This window comes from Stomoxys calcitrans, chromosome 3 (genome assembly GCF_963082655.1).
Source record: "Stomoxys calcitrans chromosome 3, idStoCalc2.1, whole genome shotgun sequence".
NCBI lineage: Eukaryota > Metazoa > Arthropoda > Insecta > Diptera > Muscidae > Stomoxys > Stomoxys calcitrans.
This window is the reverse complement of record NC_081554.1, coordinates 113,949,665-113,969,339: the sequence shown is the minus strand read 5'-3', so window position 1 is coordinate 113,969,339 and position 19,675 is coordinate 113,949,665. Positions and strand designations below refer to the sequence as shown.

The 19,675-nt window shown below is 37.1% G+C and overlaps 1 protein-coding gene across 1 annotated transcript; it reads right to left on the bottom strand.

The window, feature by feature from the left end:
- Positions 1-576: 576 nt before the first annotated feature.
- Positions 577-19,265, bottom strand: LOC106081159 (uncharacterized). The gene is made up of 5 exons (XM_013242940.2): positions 19,126-19,265; positions 18,761-19,066; positions 3,310-3,455; positions 905-1,141; positions 577-840 (listed from the first exon to the last, which is right to left on the bottom strand). The coding sequence occupies exons 1-5, from the start codon at positions 19,163-19,165 to the stop codon at positions 733-735; spliced, it is 837 nt and encodes a 278-aa protein (XP_013098394.2). The 5' UTR covers positions 19,166-19,265; the 3' UTR covers positions 577-732.
- Between the last annotated feature and the right edge of the window lie 410 nt (positions 19,266-19,675).

Genomic DNA, 19,675 nt, shown 5'->3' with positions numbered 1-19,675 from the left:
TAAAATCTCTTAGTTATGTGTTCAATAAAAAGGGGACTAGTACTCGGTTGTGACCATAAAATTATCGTAGGTAGAGATGTCGTATAGCATAAGTCTTTTGGAACATTTGAAACTATAACATTTACGCTGTATTAGAAATATTTCAAGCTAAAAAAGGAAAGTTCTGAGAGGTATATACAAATTTAATTGGCCAGTTGTAATCGCTATCAGGAGATTGACCTCTAGGCAAATTTCTTATTTCATTTTAGTTGCTACAATTTAACGCGTTTTCTGTTTCTTTGTTTATTTGGGACACCATATAGAGCTAAAACTGATGGCTAGACATAATGTTTGTGCATGTACCTAAGTTTGTATGTACTCGTATGTATACCATTTCAAATTGATGGCCCACTTTAAAAATGTAATCAGGCTTCAGTGGTAATTAGGCCACCTTTAATGCTGAAGTATAAATTCCGAATAAATTTGTTCGTAGACACTTTTATGCTGACACTTCATTGTAAAAATACCTGCATAACGTGCATCAGATATAGACCCATACATTGCAATGTGTATCTTTACAATAATACATCAGCGAGTTTTTTGTTTTTTATTTTGGAAAATATGAAACCTCTATGGAGCTAAGCAATGGTAAATAAATTGGAATCAACTGACTTAATGTTCATCTGTCACTTGTGGTCGAGGGGAGTGCCAACACTTCGGCTGCAGTGGCCGTCAACAGATTGCGCATGATGGCTAAGCATCGGTACTTGTGGGTCTCATGTCCCTAACGGTCTTGCGTAGCCTCGATCTTAATAGCTCACGTCGTAGAGAATTGCTCTCAACATCGGCCAAACGAACCAGCTGTAAGAAGGAATGTACAAGCAATTTAGAGTATTAAAGATACAACTCTATCTATTATACCTACACTTTCGGTTAAAGCGGCTCGCTCCACGGTTTCCGGATCCATGTCCCCCGCAATAGATTCAGCTAAAGACGAGGCCACAGAATCAGTGCCAAACCGTGGTGCTCCTTCGAATTCGTTAGACTCATCTTCACCGTCATCCCAATGCGCAGCAATTCCAGTTCTAAGCCTTAGTTTTTCTTTTTTGATCGATTTCAGCTCCTCTTGTAGGCGTTGATTTTCCATTTCTAGGATATCTATCTACACGCGAAAGAGAAAAATTTACATTTAAATGTTACACTAGGTATAAATAGACTAGAATAATACTCTTTTTATACCCTCGAAGTATTGATGTGTGACCCTATAAAGCATATATATTTTTGGTCGTTTTGACACCCTAAGTCGATCTAACCATGTCCGTCCGTCCTTCGTAAAAACGATAATGGTCATTATCCGTTTGAAATTTGGCCCGGATACTTCTTCTTCTGGATGTAGGTCTCAGGGGATTGCAAATGGGCAGTATCGGTTCAGGTTTGGATATAGCTCCCGAGCTATAAACCGAGCTGTGTCAAGTACGCTCCAAATCGGTCTATAACTTGATATAACTCCAGTAAAAACCGATCTTCCAATTTGAGAACTTGAGACTCTGGAAGCTGTAATTGTCATCGGATTTAGATGAAATTTTGCACATAGTAAACTGGTGCCATGGCCAAAACAGGTAAAACGCAACTATTTCGCAATGCATTATTTAGCATTAAAAGGTTTTGCCCTAATTCTTTTTTATTAGATCTCGAGAAGTGTATTCTTAAACTTCTTAAAGTATAAGCTGCATTTGTTTGCCCCATCAAACGTTTTTAGAGTACACATATTTTTAAATAAGTGACATCTTTACAAAAAAGTAATCAACTCAATGTGGAGTCTGTATGTGGAGCAATATTGCGCAATTTTGGTCCTTAGTCTTTTTACCGCACCGAGTATGGTTCATATCGAGCTAAATTTGGATATACCTACCTTCCACAAACAGCAATTATTTACTGATATCCAAATGTGAGACCATGTATTTGGGGCACCGCCCCATCCTCAAAACGCCATCAAAAAATCAGTCCAAATTTACCGACCATGAAAATTTGCGCCATAAATGAAAAGTATTTGAGATTAGAAAACGAATTTGATAACCAATTTTGAGGCTAAGTGTTTGGGGCACGCTTCGTCCCATAAACTTCCCTTAAACCATTGGCAATATTGGGTTTAAACAAATGGTATTTGAAAGTAGAGCACTATGCTTATATTTTTTGTATTTACATTTTTTACCGATCATGGCAATATGGGGATCAAATAAGAGGTATTTGGGAGTAATGCACGAAATTCATACCCACTTTCGGACGTTTACACTGGGGGCCCACACCACCCCCTGAACCCACCAAACACCACACTAGAGGCCTTCCCACTCCCAAAATCTCCATGGGAATATCGGGCCCAAATAATTTATTTTAAGATTGGAGTACATCTTACATCCAAACCTAAATGACTCTAAACCCTTCGAGCGAATTCGTAGTACAATAAAGATAATATGGGATTCAGATAAAGGCATTTATAATGTTATGCTATTAGTCAATCAATATACACCTACTAATTTTCGTAGAATGGTATTTTACTTAAAGCTCTTTAATTGTCGAAAATAAATTTAGCAAAGATAGTTTTGTTCCATATAAAGTAAAAGAAGGCACAGCGGAACGGGCCCGGTTCAGCTAGTAGATTCATAAAATTCAATACCCACTCTAGCATTGTGTTAACCAAAAAATTCATTAGGAATTATTTGAAAGTTTGTTGGTTGGTTAATTCTTTTTGGGATCTGCCCATATATAACTTTTGTTAGATCGAAGTTAGAGTATGCAGCCATCATTTGGGATCATTGTCTTTCGCATATTGGTCGTAATAAGCGAACTCAAAAACTTTTTTCCAAATTTACCCCTGTTTCCTTTGGAACGTTTGCCATATCGGTTGCGATGCTTGTTACTGGGATTACAGAGTTTGCATTGTCGTAGAAAATTTCAGTCTTCTTTATTTATTTTTGATTTGATAAATAATCGTGTCGATTCTCCTGATTTATTGGCTTTAGTTCCCTTTTTTGTTTACGATTTACTGATTTATTTTGCACAACATCTCATCGTTGCAATTATGTCCGCAATGGACCACTAACATGGTCATTTTTAAATTTAAATCGCATGTTGAATGTAGTATGTGAATCAAGTATATATTATACTTTTTCCCTAATATATTTTTTTTTTAATATTTTTATTTATTTATTTTATTTTATTTTATTTTTTTTTTTAATGTTTATAAGTAAATATATAAATAAAACCAAATTTTCCTATTCTCTTTCGAAGTTGTTCGGACCCTAAACCATTCAGTTTGTATATTTTACTCACACTTTCCAGTTCGAACTCTAACTCATCGATGATGTCGTACGCTTCGGCTAGTTCGTTTTTCAGTGTTGTGACTTGTTCATTCAACGTGTGTATGGTAACACTTTCACTGTTTTCCGATTGTCTCCCTTCCAATAAAGAGCTTGGTTCTGAAAAAATGTCATAGGTTAAACTCTATTTTAATATATCATTAATGATTTTATTAAACCTTATTAGAATGAAAAAAGCAAGCATTGCACCACATTGAGAATACAACAGGCGTATCTTTTGTCATTAATGTGCTTAAACTTGTGAAGTTTGGTATGTTTTATCATTGCCACATTTATTTTAAAATAACGATCAAATCAGTATTTAAAGTTGATACACAGAAAAAACTAAAAGCATGGTTCAATTAGGAAATTTGTTCATTCAATTAAAAAATTCGGTGAAATCGCACCTACAAATGAATTTGTATTATTGATTAACAATTTTGTATTTTGGATTTGTGACAAGCTCAAAAATCCAATTAAAGGGGTTGTTAAGTGAATAAACCAATTTATTTGAAAGTTGTCCCATCTCTCAAATAACATTTTTACCAATTAAATAAGAGAAAATAATTGGTATTTTTTCCATTATTAAAAAACCCTTTTTTATTAGATTAAATTGCGGTTAAAACATGTAATATATGGTTTTTAGTAACGCATTTTTTTTTGTTTGAATTTATATTTTCTTTCCGCCCGTAAAAAGTAAAATGAAGAAAATAATTTTTGTACATATTAAAGTGAATCATAGTAAATAGAAATCTTATCATTTTACGCACAATTCCGCGAAATCTACACCCACATTAAGGAATTCTGCATTTCTTATCTCCCGTCATCAGCCTCGTTTCCAAGCTAATATAATGTCTATAGGGATAATAACGTATTAAAATAAAACAATATTTATAAGCACCACGTCTCCTTCTTACATGCATGTCCTTAAATTTGTTTCGTTTGGAATTTATCTATTTCTTTTGTTCACATTCTAAATTTTGCTTTTCTGCTTTACACCATGTCCGCATAACACCTTTTAACATATTTCGTTTATAGTTAACAATAATTATGTTATAAATTATTTTATTGATAGATAAATAAAAACCACACTTTCTATTTTTCTTGATATTTTTTGTCTAGCCACGCCAATATGTCTGTATATGATGGAAACTAGACATATATTTGGCTCATTCACACTACTTGGCTTTATATATGTGTGAAAGAGAACACAACAGAACGCAGAAATAGATACTCACTATTTGTATTATTAAACAACAATTGAAATCGTACAATTAAAATTATGTTCAACGTATGCCTTCTTTACCAATCACTTGCCATCTTTGAAAAGTTGTTCATAAGTCAATGCCATGTTTAATCTGCCAAATCTATCTATATATATAAAAATGAATTTGTGTTTGTTTGTGGATTTGAAACTTTGTTGGTCCGGAAGGAGCAATAGGCCATATATCTTTTTGATATCGCAAGGAGGGCGGACCCTCCTATTTACCCCGAAAGTACCACCCGAAAATAAAAGTGGACCGAAGGGGACAATATGGGACTTAAATGAAAGTATAGTACGAATTTCATATTAAAAATGGGGGGGGGGGGTCGCCCTGACCACAAAACCCTCCTAAATAGGTATTACTGACTTACTTTAATTGGCTATGACAGAATATTTGTTCCACCAGCCGAACGAAGAATAGCGTTCCAAGCGCCTCGATCTTCTGCACTCATTCTAAAATCTCTGACTCCAAGTTTCGCGGTGTCTCCCACAACTTGATCTTTCCATCGGGCTTTTGATCTTCCCGGTTTGCGTGTACCACCGTGTTTGCCTTCAAAAGACTTCTTTGCTGGAGCTTCCTCATCCATTCTGACAACATGACCTAGCCAACGCAGCCGTTGTATTTTGATGCGTGTAACTATGCTATCGCCGTCATACATCTCGCGGTTCATACGTCGCCTATATTCTCTATTAACGCAAACTGGTCCATATAATTTACGAAGAATCTTTCTCTCAAATACTCCAAGCGCTGCCTCATCTGCTTTCACAAGTACCCATCCTTCAGAACCATATAACAGCACGGGTAGTATCAGTGTCTTGTATAGTGTAATCTTCGCCTGTCGAGAGGTGGCCTTGTTTCTAAACTGCTTACTTAGTCCAAAGTAGCATCTGTTTGCCAGAATTATTCTTCGCTTAACCTCAAAATGGGTGTCATTCGTTTCGGTTACGGCGGTGCCGAGGTAGATAAAACTACTGACTGTCTCAAAGTTGTGTTTCCCAACTTTCTCCATTTTCTTTATGTGCTCGGTTGTGCAAGTCTTTTTGGGAGTTGAAACTATCCAATTCGTCTTATCTTCATTTACTGCCAGACCCATTCTCACTGACTCTCCTTCAATTATTTCAAAGATTGCAGTTACTACTTCCGTTTAGTGTGCCATACCTATTCACATCTGCATCTCGTATAAGCTTCTCCAGAAGGATATTAAAGAGATCACACGATAGGCTGTCTCCTTGTCTGAAATCTCGTTTGGTATTAAATGGTCCGAAGAGATTTTTTCCTATTCTTACTGAGGAAAGCATATCAGCAAGTGTTAAAATAGGTATATTAGACGATAAAGACAATATGGGGCTCGAATGAATCACGAATATGGTCAGGAAGGAGGTATAGGATATATAATTTGTTGATATTGGAAGCGGCGGACCCTTTCTCGTTACGCCAAAAACACCACCCAAAACCAATATCGGGGATCGGGACAATATGGGTATCAAATGAAAGGTATTGGAGAGAAGAATACGAATATGACATTATAAATTGGGTCCAAATAACCAGGACGCTACCCCAAACTCCCCCAAACAAACAAAACTCCCCCAAACAGACATATTAGACGTACATATCAACATGGGACTCAAATAAAAGGTACTCGAAAGTAGATTATGAATATGAAATAAAAAATGAGGACCAAGTAATTGGGGTCGTCCCACTCCCAAAACGTCCCTCAAAGGCGCACATTAGCAAATCATGGCTCTGTGGGATTGAAATGAAAGGTATTTGGGAGTAGATTACGACTATGGCTTTAACATTTGTGGCCAAGTATCCAGGTAGCGTTTTACCTTCTAAAAGTGTTTCCATAGATTTATATTAAGACAATGGGGGACCAAGCGATAGATATTTTTGAGTGAAGCGTGATATTCTTATTTATCCTCAAATGGCAGAAGCGGTGTGGCACACATCCATTCTTTAGACACCCCCTTAGCGCCATGGAGGCCAGTAACAGCAGAGATATATCTCACATATCAGTTTTTACGATTCAAATTTTAGTTTATCGATAAGGAACCTTTATTTCCTGGACAAGTCCAGACAACGTGGGCAACACTTTTTTGTTCAAAAGTATTACATGGTCATCGCGTGTCTGGATGACCATCACAAAATTTATTCTAATATCTTAGCAAGATGTCGAACCCGGTCGTTCAGAGGTAGAGGTGACTACCAAATATATAGACTGGCAAATTAGTTCTTAAGACCAGAAAATCGTTTAATAGTGCTATTTGCTTTGATTAAGACCTATTGATGAATATTTAACAGGTAGTCACATAGTCATTTAAAGACAATTACCACATCATGATCAATGTTAAAGGCGTTAAGCCACTCCAAGCGAGTAACAATAACATTTAATTTAGCGCCCTCTACTAGCTGTTTACTTTTGAAACGCCAACACGAACTAAGAGAGGACAGTGTGGTCAAAGTTGATGACAATCTATGATTTTCTGAATAAAGAAAAATAAAATATAGGAATTTAGTTGACGAACCTTAACAATAATTGTTTAAAAAAATTTAAAAGTCTGTCTTTGTCATATATAAAAAAAAATGTATAAAAAAATATTAGAATTATGAATTTAGGAGAAAAAATCGGTAAAATTAAAATGTAAAATTTTTTATAGACTAAGAACGAGAAACATCCTTTTGCTTGGTGTAAATGAAGGCGCAGCGAAGCGGGCCGGGCTCATCTAGTTTAGGTTTATATTTTTTCTGTGTAAGTGATAAAAGTTTATAGGAATGCAACTGTTGTCAAGCACTAAAATTAAACTTGATTGAAACAACCATTCATTGTTGCTGAAATAGAATGAATTGAATTTAATTCGTTTTAGAGCCATATCGCTTAACGAAATAAACCGCCTATGTTAGGTTGAAAAGAGGGTGCGGATATTAATCAGTCCCATGTCAATATGTCTTGGAATTAATTCCTCAACAAAAGTTGCAAAACCATATCTTATCTTCTCGCTAATTAATGTCTCAGTTATTTCATACATATATATAGCATGATGAAGTGAAATACGCTTAGCTGAGAATTATGCATAAGCGAAGGGAAAAATATACTTTTCTACCGTTTAACTTATCCAATCTCGACTGTGTACGCATGTGCAACCAGACTCACTGAAACTTTTTCTTCATTTGCGATACCACAGGAAGAGGAGAGCGAAAATGCCTTCTAGTTCCTGCAATGTACACTTCTATATAGTAACACAACTCAGCTGACCGTCATTTGAAATACTTCAAACGCAGTGTAAACGGATAGTTTTTTATACCCACCACCGAAGGATGGGGGTATATTCATTTTGTCATTCCGTTTGCAACACATCGAAATATACATTTCCGACCCTATAAAGTATATATATTCTTGATCAGCGTAAAAATATAAGACGATCTAGACAGGTCCGTCCGTCTGTCCGTCTGTCTGTTGAAATCACGCTACAGTCTTTAAAAATAGAGATATTGAGCGGAAACTTTGCACAGATTCTTTTTTTGCCCATAAACAGGTTAAGTTCGAAGATGGGCTATATAGGACTATATCATGATATAGTCCCCATATAGACCGATCTGCCGATTTAGAGTCTTAGGCCCATAAAAGCCACATTTATTATCCGATTTTGCTGAAATTTGGGACACTGAGTAAGGTTAAGCCCCTTGACATACTTCTGCATTATGGCACAGATCGGTCCAGATTTGGATATAGCTGTCATATAGACCGATCTCTCGGTTTTAGGTCTTGGGGCCATAAAAGGCGCATTTATTGTCCAATGTCACCGCAATTTTGGATAGTGAGTCGGTTAGCCCCTTCGACATCCATCTTCATTTTCACTCAGATCGGTCCAGATTTGGATATAGCTGCCATATACACCGATATCTCGATTTAAAGTCTTGGCCCTAAAAAAGGTGCATTTATAATCCGATTTAACTAAAATTTGACACATTGACTTATGTTAGGCTTTTCGACATCCATGTTGTATAAGGTTCAGATCGGTTTATTTTTAGATTTAGCTACTAGAAAGACCAATATTTTGTTATACACAATTGAAGAATGACTTGTACTTATTAGTATTTGATCCAAATCGAATTATATTTCGATATAACTGCTATGGGACATAAGGTATGCAATTTTCACCGGACATATATTCCCGAGGTAGTGGGTATCCAAAGTTCGGCCCGGCCGAACATAACGCCTTTTTACTTGTTTTTTTTTTGACAAAATGGCAATAAAGTTTTAACGACTGGCACAGCCTGACACAGCGACTGTTAAGACATCGTTTAAAAGCTTTTGGACTCTAGATAACGATGCATCCAAGCAGCTCTTTAACACTTATAAAACTCATTCTTAACAAAACAATTCTTGGTTATCTTTAAAGGATTCAGGGTTGACACTGCATATTTGCACAAAATTTAATGTTGTCCTCTTCAATCAAAAACACATTCTTTTATTTATTTCTGATTTCGGTCTGGTATTAAGTTTAATACCAATAGATGCATATATTTTATTGAAGTAGTTTTGTAGAGACTTGACTGACAAAATAATTGAAATGTTGTGGATTTTCAACACATTCTTTTGTTGAGTTAGTTGTTAAAATACGCGTACTAAAATCTACCACAAAAGACTCCCATGCCATTAGAACTTGCAAAACCAGGTTCGAATCCTCCGGTCGCTCAAAAAAAAAAACAATGATTTCGTTTCTTTTCTTTTTCTTTAAATACGGCTAAAAAATGCGTATTTCGTAATCAAAAATTTTTCTTTAAAGTGGCTTTTATATATTTTTTTAAAATCGAATTTTATTGAGACATTTATTGCTGTATAATTATACTTTTTTGAGTTATTTCAACATGAATAAAGTGAAGTCGGTTGGATAGAGGATGCGGTAGGTAGATCATCGGTAGGTTAGAGGATCATGCTGCGGCAAAATTAGAGAGAGTGTGGCAGAAAAAAAAACGGATAGCAAAGCTGTAAACGAACAAGACAAGGAGCGTGAGCGGAACAAAAAAATGCTTTTGAATGGTTTTTTGTATTGCTTATGAACATATTGTTGTTGTTATATGTTGGCTTGCAAAGAGTGCCTTTCAACAACAAATTTGTACTTTGGGTCGTTGAAATTCAAAATATGTTATTGCAGGAAAACTAACAAATTTCCTCGTCGTTTTTTCGATAAAAGTTGTTGTTTTTCAAAATTATTTTTATCTGTGAGTACTCGTTAAGAGTGCAGAATAAACCATGGATTTTTAGGGGCCAAATACTGATACATGGCGTCTGATTGCTTTAAAATTTAGAAAAAAAGGGCGTAAGTTCTGATATTGACAGTAACTGGCACAAATGGTAAGGGATCTCTTCCAAATTTTGTAAATTCAGGGGAAGAAATGCGTTTTTTTACCTGTTCAATGCGGGCAGGTGAAATTTATTTTCAAAGCTGAAAGAAATTTAAATTCAAAGCTGCAGCTGCATACAAATATGTTCAGATCTGGTACATACTCAGATTGTGAGGGGCGTATGCAACTTACGGTAACAGAGAAAATTAATAGTAAAAGCGTATTTCTGGGAATAAAACCTTAATCGGAAGATTGGTTTATGCAAACTTGGCACAGTTGTTCATTGAAATCGGGTCAAAAATATACGACATTTATGAACTCAAGATTTCTTATCGGGAGATCGGTATGAATGGTGCTTTATAAAGATATAGGCCGTCCTTGAATTTTAGGCAATAGAGTGATTTCAACAAACGACGATCTAGTATGTATACTTTGTATGTTTGAAAATGTATAATTTGATGTGTTGCAAATGGAATAGCAAAATAACCAACTCAATGGAGTGTATAGAAACATATACCACATTTTTGGCTTGTAGAAAACTTGGTAAATTTCTCACATTTTTTGTACAAATGTGTTCCAATCCAAACCTCCCTGGCCCCGTTGATTCCTTTGTAACCTCTATGCATAATTTCTTTACTCCACACTAAAAAATAAAAAATTCGCATATACTATAATGTAGTATAGGCCACCGTACCGCAGAGGTTAGCATGTCCGACTATGACGCTGAACGCCTGAGTTCGAATCCTGGCGAGACCATCAGAAAAAATTTTCAGCGGTGGTTTTCCCCTCCTAACGCTGACAACATTTGTGAGGTACTACGCCATGTAAAAACTTCTCACCAAAGAGGTGTCGCACTGCGGCACGCCGTTCGGACTCGGCTATAAAAAGGAGGCCGTAACGTAATTTCTGTGATAATATGGTGCTTACACCTTAACGAAACTTTTTGAAAGCCATTGAAACTAAATGTGTGAACATTTATTCTTCAATAGATAATACATGTGAAATATATATTAGCAAAGTGTAAACGTGAAAATAATAGGTATAGCTACAATTCAATTAATTATTTTATGGGCATTAGTTAAAACTGAACGAAATAGAAGCAGAGGTTTTGCAACAAGTTTGTAGAGTTGTATTAACACACAGTAAATATTTCAAACATTTTATTCCATCAATTATTTTGAGTTCAGTTAAAAACATTGTTCATCATATGCACTGAATATAGAATAAATTAGTTCCATTTAGTTCACGTTGCACCATTAATTTTTAGATCCACATGGACTAAAAAAGAATAAAAGTACGAAGTTCAACTTTTTGTTTCTTAATCAACCAACACGCAGGGGATGTCCCCTTTGTACGCAGTTCATTGTGTTAGAGAGGATATTTAAGGAGGGAGTAGTTTTTATTCAAAAACAAATTTTTTTTAAGTGTAGAAGAACGCTATCCGATGATTGGAACGTCAGCATACTATGTACCGTACACAAGACAAGAGACCAGAGGAAATGTGTCAACTTCAGGCGAATAAATCTCTTGCCCATTGAGCGCCCTGTGTGAATGAATAAAACCTAAATTCAATGAGATAATCGGATAATGCAGCTTTAAACCTGGTAAATCCACCATAGACCAGATATTCACTCTGCGCCAAATTCTGGTAATGACCCGAGAGGGATAGGTCAACTCTGAAAAATTAATAAGGCTCTGCACACGTTCCTAAGAAAGAATAGAAAATAATCCTTCCAAACCATTCTATACGAAACGAGGTTTCAGACAAGGAGAGAGTTTATAGTGTTATCTCTTTAATATCCTGCTGGAGAAGATAATGCAGATGTGAACAGATATGGCGCACTACCTACAAGAGAACACATGCTACTAGCCTATGCCGGCGACATCGGTATCGTGGGTCGTTCACCGGAAGTAGTAACTGCATCCTTTAAAAGAATCGGAAAAGAATCTGTGAAAGTGAACAAAACGAATGGAATCAACAACGCCTTGTACAACCGAGCAGATAAAGAAAATGGCGAAAGTTGGGAACCACAACTTTGAGTTTGTCAACAACCTTATCTATCTCGGCACCGCCGTAACCGATACGAATAACACCAGTATTAAAATAAAGCGAAGAATAATTCTGAAAACAGATGCTACTTTGGACAAAGTAAGCAGTTTAGAAACAAGGCCACCTTTGGACAGACGAAGATTACACTATGAAAGATGCTGATACTATCCGTGTTGTTATATTTTTCCCAGACACGGGTACTGTGAAAGCAGTCGGGGTGGTTCTTGGAGTGTTTGAGAGAAAGATTCTTCGTAAAATTTATGTATGAGTTTGCACTGATGGAGAGTATCGGCGTCGTATCAACCACGAACTTAACAGCTGTATGACGACGTTAGCATGGTTGCTTTGGCATACCAAACTGGGACGACCAAAACACAGATGGAAAGTCCAAGTGGGGATAAACATCTCGAAACATGGTATCAAAGATTTTAGAAGGAGCGCAGAAGATCAAAGCGCTTGGAACGCTATTCTAAGTTGGGCTAAAGGGTCAATTGTTCTGTCATAGCTAATTAAAGTATAGCAAAAAGCGATCTTACCATAAAATTGGTAGCTCCCAAGATTTGGCGAATTCATTTGCAAATCTTTTATTTGAATATGAAACATGGGTGACTAAGGTGGCGCATGACGTATGGCTACGCGGGAATAATTATCGAAAAGATATAATAGGCACCCATATCATCAAATGATGAGCCTCTTTTTCCACTTGAAAATAACCGTAGACATACGAAGTATTTTAGAATGAGCGCAGAAAATCGAGGCGCTTGGAATACTATTCAACATTCGGTTAGTGGTACAAATATTCTGTCATAGCCAATAAATGTAAAGTAAGTAATACGACTTATTTCTATTTTAATGTCCTGCACATTCGAAATTGTTTTATTTTTCAAACATATATATTTACCACAAATATAGAAAAATCTTTTTGGATCAAGCATACAACATCTTTCGAATTTTCATCGGAAATCTTAACAAAAACCATAGAAAATGTTGCTTTATTTCAAAAACGAAAGCTGATTAAAAAACGTTTGCGGGATTTCCAAACAACTCGAAAATTTGAGATAGAAACAATAAAAAAACGAGACCAGTGATATACTATTTTATTTTCTGCCTATAAACAATATTGGAGGGTAGGTTAGGTTCGGTTTAAGTGGCAGGCTGCCAGACTCACTTAGACGTTTTCGTCCATTGTGATACCACAGGCACAGAAGAAGGAATATGCCTTCTAGTTCCTAACGTTTAACTATCCGGATCGCTTTTAAAAGTCCAGCAACAGGTTCTCAAAGAAATGAGACCCTAAAGTGGAACTCCTTCTGACTGCCAGTGCGGGACACACACACACAGTAGGTATTCCATAGTCTCTTCTTCTTCGATGTTCTCACAGCTTCTGCAAAAATCGTTACTGGCAACCTTCAGTCTCTCAGCATGTTTTCCAATTAGACAGTGACCTGTCATAACTGAGACGCTGTTCTAGTCAGTAACAACAAAGCGGTAGACCTCTTCAAGTCTAGATAAGACCACATAGTTTTGGAATGCTCACAGCCCCCTCTTTGTGACCATCTATCATTCGTTACCCTTCGGGCCTGGTCCTGAAAACTAAGCTTACATGTCGCTAGAGGCATACCCACAGATTCATATTTCCCTGGAATCTGTAATATATTTCCTCGTCCGCTTTACAATTCCCGGGGATATATCTGTGGCCCGGCACCCAGAACAGGTAAATTTTTAACTGTTCAACCATCTCGTTGAAAGATCTGCGACAGTAGAGGGCGGTTTTTGTGTTCAGAAGTTCGTTCTCCAGGGATTTAATGGCTGCCTGGCTGTCTAAGAAGATATGTATGCCAATCGTCGTTATGACATTATATCTTAGCCATTCCACCACTTTCTTAATTGATGGGATCTCCGCTTGATATACACTGCAGTGATCGGGTAACCTTTTCGACATGACCAGTTCTAGTTCTTTAGAGTACACCCCAAAGCCCACCTGGTCGTCTAGTTTGGACCCATCCGTACAGAATTCTATATAACTTCGTAGTTCCACTCGGTTCTATCAGGAATAGTGATACAATACTTTTCATCAAAAAGCGCACTGGTAGGGTATAATCCAAACTGCATGGAACATCCGACATTGTATCAAGGATAACACAGAGTCCGTAGCCGTCACATGACCAAAGAAAAAACTCCATTAGCCTCACGGCAGTGGTCGCAACTATTTGTCTAGTCTCAATGGCATTAGATGTAGCATTAAATTGAGATGGTGTCGTCCTCATTGCGGCTGGGATGCACAAACAAGCCATCCTTTAGATCCGGTTGACTATTGAACAGTAGGTGGAGTTTTCAAGCACCGTCCACCAGACCACAACACCATAAAGCATTAAAGGTCTGACAACTGCAGTATATACCGTGTGCATGGCGCGCGGTCTAAGCCTCCAACTTTTGCCAATGGCTCTCTTGCAAGAGTTGCCTTTCTTAACTTTTCCAAAATGTTGGATTTGAAGTTAAATTTCCTTTCTGTAAATGGAACATTCTCTCCTCCCAAGAAGACAAGTGCCACTGTAGGCAGCTTGTATCTCCTGTCTTGTATGGATTTACACCTAGACCATTTTCGGTAGCCTTCTTCGCTGTTACACGTAGAGCTTCCTGAAGTATATCACTTAGTATGCTGGGAAACTTTCTCCTATTAGAGAGTAAAAACGCACTATAATGCCAAATTTCGGCCAAATCGGTGAAAAGTTGAGACTTCCTTAATAGAATTGTAAAAAAAACTTATTTTTGGGTTTAATAAAGTTTTAAAGGAATAAGTTTCAAAGGCATAAGTTTTCTAACAAACACATGTTGCTGACTTTATATTAAAATTTTTTAACAGTTTCAAAAGTTTAAGCTTCCAAACAATAAGTAAAGCATTTCATTCATATTAATGTACATTTGTGGCATTTTTAGACGAACATTTTTTGCTTAAGAACATAAATATGGTTTTATTAGATATTTTGTCTTAGAATATTAATTAAACTCAACAAATGGGTTAAGTTAGGTTGAAAAGAGGGTGCGGATATTAATTCAACCCATGCATCTGTGGACATACACCGAAGCCAGTAATCGGCTTGTAGTGCGCTCTAAATACTAAAAAAGTAACCTTGAAAAAGAGAACCTAAGTTAGGAATTCCGTGCTACCTAAGTGCCGGTATCTGTCAGCCGCCAAAGTCGGTCAATGATTTTTGCAAAAAATTACTACTGTCCCATTTTCAGCTGACTTTCTGTTGTTACAGCAAAATTTGATGTTGATTTTTATAACAAATTGCTCTGTTACTGTTTTTCAATATTGTACCCAAAGGTTTGAGGCCAAGATGAAACTATGAAACCTTTTCATTACAAACATAAGGAAACTTTTTGTTTTGTGTATGTGTGATTGGGTAAAAACGAAGTTGTAGGTTAGGATAGGTTAGGTTTAAACATAAGGAAACTTTTCATTTTGTGTATCACTCATAGAAATTTGTCACTAAAAACAGCGAAAATGTTTGCTGGAACAACAAAAAATCTGCTCAAAATGGGACAACAGTTGTTGTTTGCTGAAACAGCAAACATTTTTTGCTGTTTTCAGATGGTAAAAACTTGAAACTAGCCTAAAATTTCAAAAAATTCTTCATAAATACCTTATGTCCCATATCAGTTATATTAAAATATGTTCCGATTTGGACCAAATACTAATAAGTACACTAGCTATATCTAAAAACTAACCGATCTGAACTATATAAGACTCGGATGTCAAAAAGCCTAACATAAGTCACTGTGTCAAATTTCAGTGAAATCGGATTATAAATGCGCCTTTTATGGGGCCATGACTACATGGCAGCTATATCCAAATCTGGACCGATTTGGGCTAAGTTGCATAAAAATGTCGAAGAGCCTAACACAAAGCACTGTCCCAAATTTCGGCGAAATCGGACAATAAATGCCTCTTTTATGGGCCCAAAACCTTAAATCGAGATATCGGTCTATATGGCAGCTATATTCAAATTTGATCCGATCTGGGCAAAATTGAAGAAGCACGTCGAAGAGCCTAACCAAACTCACTGTCTCAAATTTCAGCGACATCGGGCAATAAATGCGTCTTTTATGGCCCCAAAACCTAATACCTAGATATCGGTCTATATGGCAGCTTTATCCAAATCTGGACCGATTTGGGCCAAGTTGCATAAAAATATCGAAGAGCCTAACACAAAGCACCGTCCCAAATTTCGGCGAAATCGCACAATAAATGCCTCTTTTATGGGCCCAAAACCTTAAATCGAGATATCGGTCTGTATGACAGCTATATCCAAATCTGGACCGATCTGTGCCATAATGCAGAAGTATGTCAAAGGGCTTAACCTTACTCACTGTCCCAAATTTCGGCGACATCGGACAATAAATGAGCATTTTATGGGCCCAAAACCATAAATCAAGAAATCGGTCTTTATGGCAGCTATATCCAAATCAAAACCGATCTGCACCAAACTGAAGAAAGATGTCGAAGGGCCTAACACAACTCACTGTACCAAAATCGGACAATAAATGTGGCTTTTATGGGCCTAACACCAAAAATCGGAGGATCGGTCTATATGGCAGCTATATCCAAATCTAGACCGATATGAGCCAAATTAACAAAGGAAGTCGAAAGGCCTAACACAACTCAATGTGCCAAATTTCAGCGAAATCGGATAATAAATGTGGCTTTTATGGGCCTAAGACCCCAAATAGGCGGATCGGTCTATATGGGGGCTATATCAAGATATAGCCCATCTTCGAACTTAACCTGCTTATGGACAAAAAAAGAACCTGTGCAAAATTTTAGCTCAATAACTCTATTTTTAAAGACTGTAGCGTAATTTCAACAGACAGACGGACATGTCTAGATCGTCTTGGATTTTTATGCTGATCAAGAACATATATACTTTATAGGGTCGGAAATGGATATTTCGATGTGTTGCAAACGGAATGACAAAATGAATATACCCCCATCCATCGTTGGTGGGTATAACAAAAATGATACGTGGCGTACAACGATGTTGGCTTGCATATGCGACAACAGCACATCTTATGCAGTCTCTCCTCAGATAGTGTAGCTGTATAACAAGTAAAAGCGTACTAAGTTCGGCCAGGCCGAATCTTATATACCCTCCACCATGGATCGCATTTGTCGAGTTCTTTTCCCGGATCTCTTCTTAGGCAAAAATGGATATAAGAAAAGATTTTCTCTGCTATTAGAGCCATATCAAGATATGGTCCGGTTTGGACCACAATTAAATTATATGTTGGAGACCTGTGTAAAATGTCAGCCAATTCGAATAAGAATTGCGCCCTTTGGGGGCTCAAGAAGTAAATTAGAGAGAGATCAATTTATATGGAAGCTGTATCGGGCTATAGACCGATTCAGATCATAATAAATACGTATGTTGATGGTCATGAGAGGGTCCGTCGTACAAAATTTCTGGCAAATCGGATAATAATTGCGACCTCTAGAGGCTTAAGAAGTCAAGATCCCAGATCGGTTTATATGGCAGCTATATCATGTTATGAACCGATTTGAACCATACTTGGCACAGACTTGGATATCATAACAAAACGCGTCTTGCTAAATGTCATTCCAATCGGATAAGAATTGCGCATTCTAGCAACTCAAGAAGTCAAGACCCAAGATCGGTTTATATGGCAGCTATATCAGGTTATGGACCGATTTGGACCATTTACAATACCAACCGATCTACACTAACAAGAAGTATTTGTGTAAAATTTCAAGCGGCTAGCTTTACTCCTTCGGAAGTTAGCGTACTTTCGACAGACAGACGGACGGACATGGCTAGATCGACATAAAATGTTGTGACGATCAAGAATATATATACTTTATGGGGTCTCAGACGAATATTTCGAGTAGTTACAAACAAAATGACGAAATTGGTATACCCCCATCCTATTAGTATACCCCCATCGTCGAAGAATACCGCTGATGAAGCAATGAAATCCCAGAAATTGCAGTCCGGTTAACCTTTCGACCAAATTTTTTAAAACATTTTTGATTTAAAATCTTGCGGTTGTCAACTAATAATTAAGTTGTACAACCATTGTTTTGGTAGTTACCCCTGTGGTAAATGGCAGCCAAAATAGCTGATCTTGAACGTATAGACTACAAAAAGGATTGATTAGATTGGGTTATATTAGAAGTTACAGCCACAACAAAAATCGGTTCTCCGGTTTGACTTCTTGAGCCCATAGACTCTTGGCTTGTTATGGTATTTGGATAGAATTTGGTACTTGATGTACAAATGTTCACCTCACGCACACAAACCACACTAAATAGCGTCCGGATAGCTCCATTTATAGATGTAGCCCCGTTCTCTCGATTCGAATCTATCCGCCTCAAGAAGTCTCAGTTTTGTGCAACTTAACTTACAATCCCTAACACTCACACCAAATGTGACTCAGACTGATCAACAAGTACAATATTTATAGCCACCATTAGCAGATTCACGGTTTAACAGATTAGCTTACTTCAAAAATCCTCACATGAACTGAGCTGTTAATGTGTAAATTGCAAGCGGAATCAATGGGTCTGGCCGAACTTAGTTCGTTTTTACCTGTTACCCGTTTTGTAATCTATTGGCCTTCTGGTTTGCGTGTTTAGAAGGCATTAATCTGTTTGTTATTCATACGGGAATTTTTAAGCCCATGTTGTGTTATTTAGGGGTGGTTAAACTTGCATTTTCCAGTGATCATCGATGATTCATTCCAACCTTTTTGCCCTTTGGCTGTGGCCGATTTCATGACCAATCCGTTTAGGGTCTTCTGTCGATTGAAAACTTCCTCAAAGGCCTTACACCGCTTCACTTTGGCCACAAAAGCCACATGCAGTTGATTGTACTTAAGTTTCAGTTTTTCCAGTTGCTCATACATGCGATCTCGATCATTTTCATATTCAAATGCCTTAAGTTTTGCTTCCACATTTAGAGCGGACTTCGATCTTTCTTCATTGTTCTTAAGTTGAAGTTCACGGCGCAATTGAGTGTTTTCGTTCATTAAGCGGTCGTTTTGCTCTTGCACTGAAAATAGAGTCCTGCATTGTAAAATATGTATAGCTGTTTTCTTTATACCATCATACCTGCCTCGAATTCAGCTCGCATAATTTCCACCTCATCCATTGTAAAAAAAATGTTTCTTCGTCTTGTTTTGTTAGTAGCAAGCAGTACTGCCGTATTTGATAGGCGTGGAAAAAGTGTGGAGTATAATAATACTCCGCTGTAGAAGTTCGTTCATACAACTGCAGTACTATTTCCAACAGTTATATCGCCTAAATATCAAAATGGCTTAACAATATTTTTCTGCGCTAGATACGCACAGAAAAAATATTGACTTAAATTTAATATTGGTGCTGTTTATTAAAACGTTTTCAACAAAGTGCATTGCATTGCATTGATAGTTTTTGACATTGACATTAAATTTTTCATTGAATCATGACATCTGATTGGTAAAAACGAAGTCGTAGGTTAGGTTTAAGTGGCAGCCTGCCTCAGACTCAGACTCAGAATGGACTTTCGTCCATTGTGATACCACAGGAACAGAAGAAGGAAGATGCCTTCTAGTTCCTACCGTTGAACCATCTAGATCGCTTTAAAAACTCCAACAACTTAAGAATGTTCACATCTGCTATA